Below are 14044 nucleotides of genomic sequence, written 5' to 3' on the forward strand. Positions count from 1 at the left end.
AATGTCAGATATGTTCCTGGCATCAAGAAGAGTTTGCTTTCTATTGGACAGCTTGATATGCATGGTTATAACACAATTTTCAGTGGTGTTACTTGGAAGCTCACAAAAGCTGCTATGCAAATTGTTAAGGGCACAAAGAAGGGGACACTTTACTTCTTGCATTGCAAAGCCTTGCCATGCAAGTTTGTTGCTATAGTAGAGATTGGGTCTCACTTGGAGCTTTGGCACAAAAAATAAAGCCATATGAGCGAGAAAGTACTTGATGTTCTTTCCTCTCGTGTTGGCACTAAGGGCTTAAAGCTTGATTTTTGTGATGAATGTCAATATGGAAAGCAAGTGAGAAATTCTTATTACTCTGGTTCCCTCGCAAATTTGATCATCTTGATCTTGTACATTCTGATGTGTGTAGCATGCCTGTAAAGAGTATGGGTGGTGCTGCGTATTTTGTTTCCTTTTGTTGACGATTTCTCTAGGAAAATATGGGTTTATTTGCTCAAGAATAAAAGTGACACGTTTGCTTCTTTGAAAACTTTTCATGCATTTTTGGGTACCCACACAAGTAGAAAGCTAAAATGCTTGCCTACAGACAATGGGGGTGATTTTTCAACTTCCGAAGTTGCTAAGTTTAAATGGTATCAAGAGGGAGCTAACATCCCCTTGGAGTCTCTCGTCTAATGGTATGGCTGAGAGATATAACAAGACATTGTGTGAGAGAGTTCGATGCATGTCGTCCACCGGTAATCTCCCTTGAGTTTTTTGGGGAGAGGCTTGGTCCAGCAAACCCGCTTCATATGACCACTTACACATTTTTGGTTGTCATGCATTTGTGCATGTAATGCGTGAGTTTAGGAGCAAGCTTGATGCTAAGTGCATGAAAGGAATCTTCATGGGATATGGGCATGCAGGAAACATGGACTATATAGTATGGCTACCTCAACTTCAAAGGGTTATATGCAGCCAAGAAGTTGTATTTAATGAGGCAAAGCTGCTAAAAAACAATGTCACCTCTGATGTTGACTCTAAAATGGTCGAATTTCAGCATGCACAGCCACCTATTATTTCTGAAATTGAGTCGTAGGATGCACCACAAAGGCCCAAAACTCTCAATGAGCAAGTGGTTATTGAGCCAGAAGATGTTGGACAGCCATTGCATGCACCTCAGGGCGATTTGCAGCCAAGAGAACATGCTAAAAATAGGGCTGCAGATGATGTACAACAGCCCATAAATGATGATGACATCCCTTCTGATATAGAACCTATGCAGATAATGTAGATCATTGGGTGCGGAGATCTAGCAAGGTGAGGAGACCGCAAAGATTTGACCCCTCTTTGCAATGCATTATGTCGACAGATGAGAAGAGCCTCTTATATATAAAGAGGCGATGTCATGTGATTCTAAGAGCAAGTGTATGCAAGAAGAAATCAAGGAACTTCATGCCAATGATACTTGGGATTCGGTTAATTAAGTTACCCAAGGGTAGGAAAACCATTCCTAACAAGTGGCTGTACAAAATCAAAACTATCAATGGCAAACCCAAGTACAAAGCTATGCTTATTGCCAAAGGATATGCGTAGAAGGCAGGCATTGATTTTCAGGTGGTGTTTTCTCTTGTTGTGAAAATGACTATCCTTCGCGTTCTTTTTGCTCTCATTGCTATCTTGGATTTGGAGATGGATTAGATGGATGTAAAGACAACATTTGTGTGGTGATCTTGAAGAAGATCTGTACACGATGCAGCCGGAAGGTTTTGTCATACCTGGCATGGAAGACCTTGTATGTATGCTGAAAAGAAGTTTGTATGGGATGACATTTTCATGCTAACACATGGGTTCAAACGCAACCATGCAGATCAATGTTTATAGAGATGTGGACAACAGCCCAATGATTTTTGTATTGTATGTGAATGACATACTGTTAGTCAGAGCACTCTTGACACTCTCAAAAACCAGTTGAATTCAGCTTGTGCACTGAAACATTTGGGTTCAGTTGAACATATTTTGGGCATGCGCATAACAAGAGATGATAAACAAAAACTGTTGTATTTGTCTCAAGAAAAGTACATTGAAAAATTACTTGACAGGTTTAATATGGCTGATGCTAAGCCTTTGAGTGTGCCATTGTAGCCACATGTAAAGTTGAGTGCAAGTGATTGCCCGAAAACTGATGATGCATGTGAATGGCATGCTGTTAGTTAGAGCACTCTTGACACTCTCAAAAACTAGCTGAATTCAGCTTTTGCAATGAAACATTTGATTCAATTGAACATATTTTTGGGCATACACATAACGACAGACAGGCAACAGAAACTGTTGTATTTGTTTCAAGAAAAGTACATTGAAAAAGTACTTGACAGGTTTACTATGGCTGATGCTAAGCCTTTGAGCGTGCCATTGTAGCCACATGTAAAGTTGAGTGTAAGTGATTGCCCGAAAACTGATGATGCAACCAATGCTATGAGGAAAGTAACTTATGCTTCAGCTTGGGGCTCTCTCATGTATGCTATGGTTGCTACTAGACCTAACATTGCTTATTCAACGGGAGTAGTGAGCAGGTTTATGTCTAAACCTAGTAGAGCACATTGGGATGTTGTAGAGTCCATAATGAGGTACTTGAAAGGGACCAAAAGCAAATGCCTTTGTTATGGAAAGGGTTTATTACAACTGCAAGGGTATTGTAATTCTAACATGCCAGGTGACGTTAATACCCGCAAGTCGACTAGTGGGTACATTTACACAGTGGCAAGTGGTGCTATTTTATGGTGCTCTAGACTTTAGAGGATAGTTGCACTCTCTACTACTGAGGCTAAATATATTTTAGTCATTGAGGTTTCCAAAGAAGCCATATAGTTAGCCCGCCTGATCAGTGAACTTGGATTGCATGATGAGACGCCTGTCCTTGGATGTGATAGCCAAAGAGCAATCTATTTGGCTAAAAATTCCATGTTTCATGCCCATACAAAACACATTGATGTGCCGTACCATTTTATCAGGCAGATGCTTGATGATGGTTTGGTCTCATTGATCAAAATCAACACGCATGAAAAAACCATGCAAATGCTCTTACCAAAAACCTAAGGCACAACATGAGCATTGCCTACAAATGGTGGGAGCTACCTAGCTTAAAGGCAACACATCCTTTCAAGAACAGGGGTCTCTGATCTGGTACGTCTTCGTATCCACAAAAGAATCAAGTGAAGAAGGTAATACAAAGAGAAAGAATATGTCACAATCGTGACATTCCCTCCCATTTAAAATAAAACCCAAGGGTAGTTGTAGAAACTCCGGGAAAAGGCAAATGTATTTTTGCTTGCTTCTGCATCCAAAGCTCTAACTATTGAGTCCCATGTCATGGCATTGTTATTGACCATGACTATTTTGCCAAACTGAAAACTGATCAAATCTGCAACTTGTCTCATCTTTGTCAAAAGTATCAGTATCACATCTGCAACTTGATTAGTGCTTTTGTCAAAGTCATTTGTAACTTCGAGCTTTGTCCAAGAAAGACTGAATCTTTATATGCTTCAAGTGTAACTATTGGTAAACTTTCTGTTGAGTGATGACCACTGGTTGGAAATCTGCAAGGTACTCCATTGGTTTATCTGGAACAGCAAAGTCCTCCTATAAAGGTTTATCTATGAAACAAGTTGTGTCCAAAGATTCAATACCAACCACTAAAGTCGTGCTACAAGAGTCTCTATCTATTTTATCCTTTGTCTCATTGAAGATAAGGAATGGAGTCTTCAAGATGAAAGGATTATCATTCACCACTGCATTTGGTATCTGTTCAGAGAGAGATTTTATTTTGCAAGGGCGGTGACGAGGCAAATTTTTCTACCTGGATTACAATCGAAGGAGTTATGTGTCTGTTGGTTGTCACACAAGAACCAGAATCTGTTGAATCTTCAGCTATTTCAGCGGATATTAAGGCTTCGAATTGAGAAGGAGAAGGTTTAGGGAGTTGTTGTCTCTTACATCTCTGAAGAATCCTCTTGCACAAAAAAGATCAATAAATCTTCAACTTTACCTCCATCAAACAAGAAAGACTTAAATGTAGGGCATGGCTCGCGAGGGGAAACTTGTCCAATGTCGCGGCATTCATGATCGAGTACTCGACTGGGGTCGGATATATGTGCCACTATGTAAGCCCATCTTGATATTAGTGATTTCTTTTTAAGATGAGATCCTTTGGAAGCTTCATGTTGCTACTTTTGTTGGTGATGATTCCAATAATGTAAGCAGCAGCGGAAGTGAATGTTCAACTTTGCTCAAGATGAGTATTGATTGACATACTGATGATCATGCTGTGTGCAACGTGAGGATATGCAACTCCTCTAAGTGCCTGGACATGCACGGCGTGCGAACAAACTCACAAAGGTGCCAGAACACTTCCTAAGCTGACTTGAACCCTAGACATGAAGCAACTTGTCCACATGCACATAGGGTTAGATGTACATGTGGCATCCCCTCCTTTTCAAAGTGAGGTACTCGTACCAAACTATATGGCGTCGAGGGAGATCGCCGACCACGGCTAGAATCCTTGGAAGAACTCTTCGCCAGCCCACTTTGATGCGTGGGTCGTGCGATACTTGAACTTCATAAAGGTCTGCAACTCTTGCTCCTTTGGGCCACGCCGTAAGCGACAAAGTGATCTAAGGCTGCTTCAATGCTCTAACTTTGGCTATGGAGGAAAATTTAACTTTCGACGAGGAAAAATTCTGAAACTACTTCCAACATAAAATTATGAACATATCCATTCCATGTAGAGTGAGTGGAAAACTACTATGTTTCCTAAATGAATGTGCATACAATTGAGATGAACCAAGTCATGGAGTGTCAAACCGTTCATTAAACACACGCAAAAAATGGAATCGAAACTTGACTTTTTGATCTAAATATATCAACTGTGGCAAATCAAAAAGGAAATGCCGATGCTTATTGGTCAATCTTTCTTGTGCTCTTTCTGAGACTGTGTCATGCCAAGGAAGAGACATCGAATGTGAATTCCTTGAATGCAAACATTTCTTCTTTTCGAGAGTGATCCGCATACATCCTTGCTCATCCATGAGTGAATTATGTGCATCGTACAATACGGCATGCCTGTGGAAAGGGAACATGTAAAGACGGTGACGAAATTACAAGAAACCGTCGCGAATAAAACACTTGCACAATGCGTGCTGACTAATCATGCGAGCACACATTACTTCCTGAGTGGGTTCTGTGGACCTTGACTTGAGAGCCAAGATCAGTTCTGCGTGATTGAGGTTAGCTTCATTGGAAAAACCATCATATAAACCATCATCCTTGTGAACAATCACATCTTTATCATGCAAATCATCATCCTTGTGAATAATCACATCTTTATCATGCAAAACATGTGTGTCGTGCTTTGGAGAAGAAAAGATTGAGAGAGTCTCCTTCTCCTGTTTCTTTTCAATCTTCGCCTACACATTAGAAATGAGAGGTAAAGAATGAACCTCTCCACGAATGACAATGGGAGAATCACTCTTGGCATTGAAAGTGAGAGTATTATCCGCCCAATCAATGAGAGGGTTATGCTCACGAAACCATCGAATGCCTAGAATCATATCACATCCTGAAAGAGGAGACACTACAAATTTTCTGCAGAAAGATGCTTGTTGAACAGTGAACAACACATCAAGGCACTCTCGTGTAATGTGAGAGTCCATTCCGGGAGCAAAGCCCGACACCTCGAAAGGAGATGTCTTGCGAACCTCCAAGCGGGCTCTTTCGACAAGAGAGTCATCAATCACATCAAGCATACTATCAGAATCAAACAAGACCACCATGTGTTGACCATTCACATGACCATAACACTTCATGAGAGACTCATCAATGAGAGGATCATGAGAAAATTGGGACATACGAGTGCTCTCATTTATGGCATTAACAGAGGATGTGGGTTCTGTGGGTTCTTTAGATTCGTTAGCTTCAATCTTAGGACATGTTTTCTTTATATGATCCTTCACTTGACAGCGATAACATCGACCTTCCCTAGAATACTTGACTTGTTGTTCTGCTGTGATGTATCCTCCTATGATTCCTTGTGTAGCTTTTTCATCGGGGGTGAGCTTAGGTTTAGCAAGTGTGTTAGCTTTACCCTTAGATTCATTTTGAGTGTTCTTTTCCGAAAGACTAGAGGAAGATTGGTTAGAAGAGTTACCATTCTTACCGTTCTTACCGTTATGAGGGTTCTGAGGAGTCTGAGAGGTACTTTGAGAAGACTTTTTCTCCTTAGGCTTTCCCTTGTTGTGCTTCATCTCTTGGGAGAGAGCAATTGCTACCCCCTTGTTGAGATCCACGGGGTCGAAAACTTCTACATCAAACTTGATATATTCGTCCAACCCAAAAAGGAATGCCTCTTTGTGCTCATCGTCCAATTTGCATAATTGGGTGCCGAGCTGCAAAACACGGTTAGAAAAAGATATGACTGGCATACCATTTTGCTTGAGATTGGGCCAATCTTCTTTCAACCGTGCTAGGTACTAAGGAGGCATAAACCGCGCCTTGAACTTGTCTTGGAAGTCGGCCCAATTGAAGGAAAGGGGCGTGTCTTCGTCGGCTGCCTCTAGGTGCGCGGCCAACTGTGCCTCTTGCCATGCGTGGTACCAATTAATGGCATCACCGGCAAGGTACATGGCTTCCGTCAGAACTTTGCTATTTCATGTTTTCTTAGTTGACACAAAGTAAGCATTAAATTGATGCAACCAAGAATGAATAATAGTAGCATCCATTTTATCGTCATACTTAATGAACGTCAACTTCTCTGTGACGGGGTTGTTGCAGTCGGAATCTCTGCTTGTGCTACTTGATGAACTACCAACATCTTTGACCGGCTCGAGCTTCAAGGTACTCTCTCTGCTTGTGCTACTTGATGAACTACCAACATCTTTGACCGGCTCGGGCATCGAGGTGAGTACCTACAGGACCAACTCTTGCATGCGTTGGTCTCTCTGCTCTTTACGCTCTAACTCCAAGGCCGCTCGTCTGTCTTCGCGCTCGCGATCCAATTCTGGCTTTCTTTCCTCGGCCGCCAAGCGCGCTTGCTCACGCTCACGCTCCAAGGCTGCCTTTCTTTCTTTGGCTGCCAAGCGTGCGTGCTCACGCTCACACTCTAAGGCTGCCTTTCTTTCTTCGCGCTCGCGATCTAAGGCGGCGCGTTGCGCTTCTTGTTGTAACATCATGTCCATTATCATCTTGACCAAAGCCTCCATAGGATTTGGTGCAAACCGTGGCGTAGATGGGGAAGAGGGAGGGTAGGAAATACCTCCTGGTGGGAAAATTCTTCTTCGCCACCTCCATGCTCATCACCTTCGCGCAAAGTATTCATTCCACTTCGTTGATGACCATACACTGAGATCTTGGGTACTTAAGTCCACAAGGAATTAGTTCTTGTGGTTCTTGGGTTCTTGAGGTTCTCGAGTCCTTGAGGTTTTTGAGTTCTTGAGGTTCTTGAGGTCTTTGAGTTCTTGAGGTTCTTGAGGTCTTTAGCTTGCAATCTGTGTTAGAGAAGGCTTTTCTCTTGCCCGAGCTCGACTCTTCCCTACGGGCGCACCCCTAGGCGGCCTTGCGCTCACACCAAGGTTGTTTTTTCCCACCTCACGTCAATTGGTCGGCCGCTAAGTGCACAGTCCGCTCTTAATGAGTGAAAAGAGGAACAAGGGGAGGCCGGACAAGCCCTTCTTTCTTGGGTGACCTATCACTCTTCAAAAACACGATTAGGAATCGACGCCCAAGTGGACTTGGGTTACGTGCGACCGCAACAAGCAAAAAAATTCTTGTGGTTCTTTCCTTGAGTGATACAGAACACTGTCAAAGCTCTGATACCAATGTAAGGTGCAGCGGAAGCGAACATTGAACTTTGCTCAAGATAATACTGACTGTCATACAAATATCATGTTGTGTGCAACCAAAGGATATGCAACTACTCTAAGTGTCTGGACATGCACGGCCTGCAAATAGACTCACAAAGGTGCCATAACACTTCCTAAGCTGACCTGAACCCTAGACATGAAGTAGCTTCTCCACATGCACATAGGATTAGATGTGCACGTGACAAATAAGAAGTAGGTTTCTTGGAACTATAAATGTAGCTGATTCCAAGTATATTCATACTGAGACTTTCCTTGCTCGCACGAAGATAATTTATGTCTAGTTGTCTCTGAGAAACCATGCTTTGGGTGAGAAAATTTCGGATGCAAAACCTTTGGTTTGAGTGGTTCTTCTTGGTCGACCATTGAAGCTTTGGAAGAAGATGGCAGAGAAACAGCATTTGTAGTCCGAGAAGTAGTAGTATGACTTCTGGAAGCGGTTTGCGTTTGCATCTACTCCAAGAGAGTGTGAATTGATGCGAGGCTCGTGAAAAGTGCCGCCATCTACCCTTTGAGAACTGCTATGGGGTCCTCGGGTGGAGTCGAGTTGTTGCCATCTTGTGATTCGGCCATGCTAATTGCTTAGAGAAATTAACTGATAACTTGGAATAAGCTCACGAACTAATACTTTAAGAGCGAGAACTGTTTTTGGAGCCGGTTCCGGCTCTGGCCGAGGGTCAGGAACGGGAACGGGACGGGGAACTGGAACTGGAACCCGTTCGGGCAATGAAAGTGGTTCCGGAGCCGGCAAAGGCAGAGGAGGATTTTTGGGAAGGATCTCTTCAAGTAGTTCGTCTACGTATGATAGGTACGGGACTTGAACATCATAGGCTTGATCGTCCATGGGAAGTGCAAAGCCGACACGGGTTAATCACCGCGAGGGCGAGTGTGCGAAGCAACTCTAGCGATGTGTGCTTCTCTGCCTGCAATTTAGGTTTCGTTGGCTGCCATGTTGTTGTTTTTCTTGTGTGTCCTTTGGGTTAAAATTATGCCAAAGTCACCCAATTTGGTCGTGCAACTAATTAGGTCCGGTGAACAAAACTTAAAATTAAGTCTCTAAGGTAAAAAATACTATGCATCGTAACTCTTCAGCCAGCGTAAATTGTCAACTAGCGTAAAAAAAGTTGCCACGTTGCCGTTTGGGCTATCGCTTGGGAAAGGGTGTGCTGCAAGGTAATTTGCAACCCAAGGGGTGCGACCTGCTGCCACGAAGGTGTCCGATCGCGATGGCCTTTCGACGAAGAGGTGCAACCCGAGGAAAGGGTGCACGTATTTCTCCGGGTACGCCGTATGCACATCGTTGTCATGTCTGTTATATATAAAGTATTAAGTAGAACAAATTCAAGTTACCTCATGCTCGTAGTAGTCGTGTGTGTACCACCTTTCTTCTGCTTCCATACAACTCCAGGAGACAGGTAGAGTGTAGCGGCGAGGGTGAGAGACTCATTACCTTCGAGTCCCAGAAAAAAAAATTGCTTCGATACCACTGTGAGAACACTCTTACTATGTGTGTTTATTCATAACTAAACTTAGATAAAAACTAAAAGTGAATTAAAACTAGAGACAAACACTCAAGAGATTGAATGTGTGTTGAATTATTGAATTCTGTTACAAGAGTGTTCTTATATAGAAACCGAAGAGACACGATGAAAAGACATGACCATAGGTCAAGAGACATCACTTTAGGCCAATAGTCGTGTCCTGCTATAGAGTCATGACCTTTCGACGTAAAGGTGCAGCCATTAGTTGAAAAGGCATGGTTATCCGCCGAACAAGTGCGACTCTTGGGCGAAGAGAGACATCCTTTCGAGAACAGGGGTCTCTGATCTAGTACGTCTTTGTATCTGCAAAAGAATCAAGTGAAGAAAGTAATACAAAGACAAAGAATACGTCACAATCGTCACAACACATCACTTCCACGTACACACACCGCCGCCCAAACTCACCCAACGTGGGTTCGCTTCGCAACTTTATCAAGGATTACTCCAAAGTTGTTTCTCTCCTTACGTAACTTTCGAAGGGAGGGGTGAAAAGACCGAAGACTTCGGGACCTCACCGTAAAGGTAATCCTCCTATCATCTGGAATGAGCGTCTCAATGAGAGATTTAAGACACTAAAGCACTTGGTGTCTACTGCACTAATATTGCATATTTAGATCATAGCAAGCCGTTTGTAGTTGAAATGGATGCTAGTGATTATGCGCATGGTGCAGCATTGTATCAGGATGGATGTCTTGTTGCGTTTGAAAGTAAGACATTTTCTGACGTTGAAATGCGTTATCCAATGTATGAAAAAGAGCTTTACGTTGTAGTCCACGCTTTGAGAAATTGGTGGCGAATTGGCAACATTATTTCTATGGCTCTACCTTTGTTGCATGGAGAGATCATCACTCTTTGCGCTATGTCTATGATCAGGGTGATCTCAGAGGCTGGAAGGCTAGTTGGGTTGAACTTATACAAGAGAGTGACTTTGTAATTCGCTACAGGAAAGGATCCAACAATCAAGTTGTTGACGCACTCAATCAAATTCATGAGGTTAATGACTTGTCTATGGTTGAAATCTCGATGGATTTCTATCTTTCTCTGAGGGCCATGTCGTTCCGATAGCCATTTTGGCAAGATATGGCACGAGGTCGAAGTAGGGTGTGACTCACATACAGGCTTGGGTGATCCGGAGACCCAAGTGAGTCGTGCTGGAGAGACAATATTCTATTAAAGGTGAATTATTGTTTAGAAATGGAAAAGTCTACTTGCCAGAAACCAATGAGGTTCGAAAGGATTTTTGTTTGAATGCCATGGTGTTCCGAGCACTGGACACCTAGGCATCCAAAGAACTTTAGCATCGACCAAATGATATTTCTATTGGCCAAGGATGCGCTCTTACATAGAGAGCTATGTAAAGAGATGCACTCAATGTCAGGTCAACAAGGCAAAGGGCCTTAGGAAATCTGGCCTGCTACATCCATTGGAAATCCCCGATACCAAGTAGCAGAGTATTTCTATGAATTTTATTGTTGGTTTGTTACCATTTAGGTTGTGGTTGATCGACCACAAAAATGGTAAAATGTATACCAACGAAGTCGACAATAAAAAGCTATGAGTTGGCGTTTATAATTGATCAGCAGCTTTATAAGCTATATGCAGCTTTATAAGCTATATGGTTCACTGGGCGATTTTGGCGAGATGTACTTGCTCACCCTTAGACGAAGTTGTGTATGTCGTTCTCTGATCATCCCGAGTCCGACGAACAAACTGAAAGGATGAATCAAACATTGGAGGACATGTTGAGCGCTTATGTCTCTCACAGGCATGGATTTGAGCTTGAATCCCTATTGCTATTGGCTTGGAGAAAGTCAAAGATCGCCAAGCTTGATTTCTTGTATGATATGTAAGTAATGCTTGAATTGGCTAAGGATAGTATAAGGACAACTCGTGATCGAGTTACTACTTATGCTAATCAAAGGAGATCTCCAAGGACTCTATATGTGGGACAATGGGTCTATCTGAAAATACCCAAGGATGCCTATCGCTCATGTATGGATTTGAGCTTAAATCCCCTATTGCTATTGGCTTGGAGAAAGATCCCCAAGCTCGTGATTTCTTGTATGATATGCAAGAAATGCTCGAATTGGCTAAGGATGGTATAAGCACAACTTGCGATCGAGTTACTACTTATGCTAATCAAAGGAGATCTCCACGGACTCTAGACGTGGGACAATGGGTCTATCTCAAAATACCCAAGGATTCCAAGACCATGCGAACTGGAAAGCATATTATAAGCTTTGAGCTAGCACAACTTGCGATCGAGTTACTACTTATGCTAATCAAAGGAGATCTCCACGGACTCTAGACGTGGGACAATGGGTCTATCTCAAAATACCCAAGGATTCCAAGACCATGCGAACTGGAAAGCATATTATAAGCTTTGAGCTAGTTTTTGTGGTCCATTCTTGATCACAAAGAAAATTGGCCAAGTTGCCTATAAAGTGGCTCTTCCCTTGGATGTTAGTGTACATCCAGTGTTTCATGTCAACCGCCTTAAAGAAAAACTAGATGAAGCTGACATTGTTGTGCCTATCGAGAAAAATGTATGGGAAGATATCCAAACTGAGTATATTCTTCAAGAACTAGAGGCCCTTTTAGATCACAGTACCTGTCATTCGTGTCGGTGTGCTTATGAGTACTTTATTAAATGGAACGGTCAATCTAAAAAGTCTGCTACTTGGGAATGAGTTAGTACTTTGAAAGCTCGGTATCCCCACTTCATTGATGAGGACATCGATGGTTCTTAAGGGGGGAAGTATGTTATGTCCCGCTTACAAGAGAGGGGATCGAGTCTATAACATCGTAAGGATGGGTGTTCAGTGTCCGGGCAGACGTAGTGTTGACCCGGCGAGTGTGGATGGTCACTTTTATAAAAGGAGGCAAAAAGTGACTGTTTTTCTGATTCATTACCGTCTCAGTTACCACCGGAGAGGCCTGAGGATGGAACGATAGATTTGGTGCCCACCAAATAGGCCTTCGTACAGGCTTAGCGCGCCCAACTGAAAGAGATTATGAGCCAAGTAGAGGAGTTGCTAGAAAAAAGGTTGATTCAACCTAGTTCTTCACCCTTTTGCTCCAGTGCTCTTAGTGCAAAAAGATGGTTCTTGGCGCATGTGTATTGATTACCGTGCATTTTATAAGAATACCATCAAGACCAGATTTCCTATTCCAAGGATTGATGATATTCTTGATCGCTTAGAGGGTGCGGCAATTTTCAACAGGATAGATCTTAAGAGTGGATACCATCAGATTCGTATTAGGCTAGAGAATGCACACAAGATTATGTTTAGAACGACATTCGGGTCTATACGAGTTTTAAGTGTTGCCATTTGATCTTAGAAATGCTCCTAGTACGTTCAATACGATGATGGGTAGGATTTTCTGTCCACATCAAAAGTTTGTGCGCACGTTCTTTAATGTGCATGAAAGTCTATTCAAAGGATGAAGAGGAGCATAGGCATCATTTGACCATTGTGTTCGAAAAGTTACGCAGTGACATGTTGCTCATCAACCACAAGAAAAGTGAATTCCTCTTAGAAGATATCCACTTTTTAGGGCACATAGAGTCAAAGGATGGTGTCCAAATGGATTCTGCTAAGGTTGAAGCAATCGAGACATGCCTAACTTTGAAGATTGTGCATGACGTCCGTAGCTTCTTGGGACTATGCTCCTATTACAGAAGGTTCATTCGTAATCTGGAAAGATTGCTTCACCTCTGCATGCTTCACAAAAGAAAGAGGAACTTTTAAATGGACTCGAAAAGAGATTGCAGCTTTTAATCTCTTGAAGGAAAAGATGACTTCGGATCCAGTAATCATTTTGCCAGATATAAGGAAGTCACTTGTGGTCCAGTGTGACGCCTGTGAAAATAGCATTGGTGCAGTATCAATGCAAGATGGGCAGGTACTAGCCTATGAAAGCAAAACCTTGCAAGGGCCAAAAAAAACTGTGTAAATCTATGAGAAAGAGCTATTACTGTGACTCTGTCACGTGACACATCCAACCCTATGTGTCCGTGGACAAGCTACAGCATGACCACGGTTCGGTTCAGTTCAGTCAAGTCAATCTAGAATAGAAAGTGATCTGGCACTTTTGTGAGTCTGTTCGCAGACCGTGCATGTCCAGACACTTAGTATAGCTACATATCCTCTGGTTGCCCACAGCATGATCATAAGCATTCCCATCAGAATCCTTCAGGGAATTTTCCAATGCATTTAGCCTATTTTCCCTATTTTTTGACATTCTTAACTAATGGAATCTCTAGCTATTAAAAAAAAAAAGAAACTTCCACTTCAAAGAATATAAGCGATCAGTCTTGAGTTCGAGCCTTCTCAGATAGATGTCTTTGAGGTCTCTTGGGATTGTTCCTATGACGTTAAAACCTCTCTTCTTCTTCTTCTTTGCTTAAATAAAAATGGCATGCTGTTCAGAAGATGTATTGCACAAGCAAAATGGACCCCTCTAACATCATCATGGAAAGTAACTCCCTTGATGGACTGTCAGGGCTGAGAAAGGGAAACTTACTCTCTGGCCGCTTGTAGATCCAAACGAAACGTTGTCTCAAACAATCTCTGTATGCACAAAGCACATAAAAAACCATTTCAGATAATC

General features: G+C 42.5%; 1 protein-coding gene across 2 annotated transcripts in view; it reads right to left on the reverse strand.

The window, feature by feature from the left end:
- LOC147466066 (Protein kinase superfamily protein) overlaps nucleotides 1-14044 on the reverse strand; it is an 84571-nt gene that overhangs the window by 6631 nt on the left and 63896 nt on the right. For both annotated transcript variants that reach the window (XM_086523640.1, XM_086523636.1), the window contains exon 10: nucleotides 13958-14004. In XM_086523640.1, the coding sequence (XP_086379766.1) occupies nucleotides 13958-14004 (47 nt within the window). The remainder of the gene's footprint in view (nucleotides 1-13957; nucleotides 14005-14044) is intronic.

This window comes from Adiantum capillus-veneris, chromosome 1 (genome assembly GCF_014529385.1).
Source record: "Adiantum capillus-veneris isolate H3 chromosome 1, ASM1452938v2, whole genome shotgun sequence".
Lineage (NCBI taxonomy): Eukaryota > Viridiplantae > Streptophyta > Polypodiopsida > Polypodiales > Pteridaceae > Adiantum > Adiantum capillus-veneris.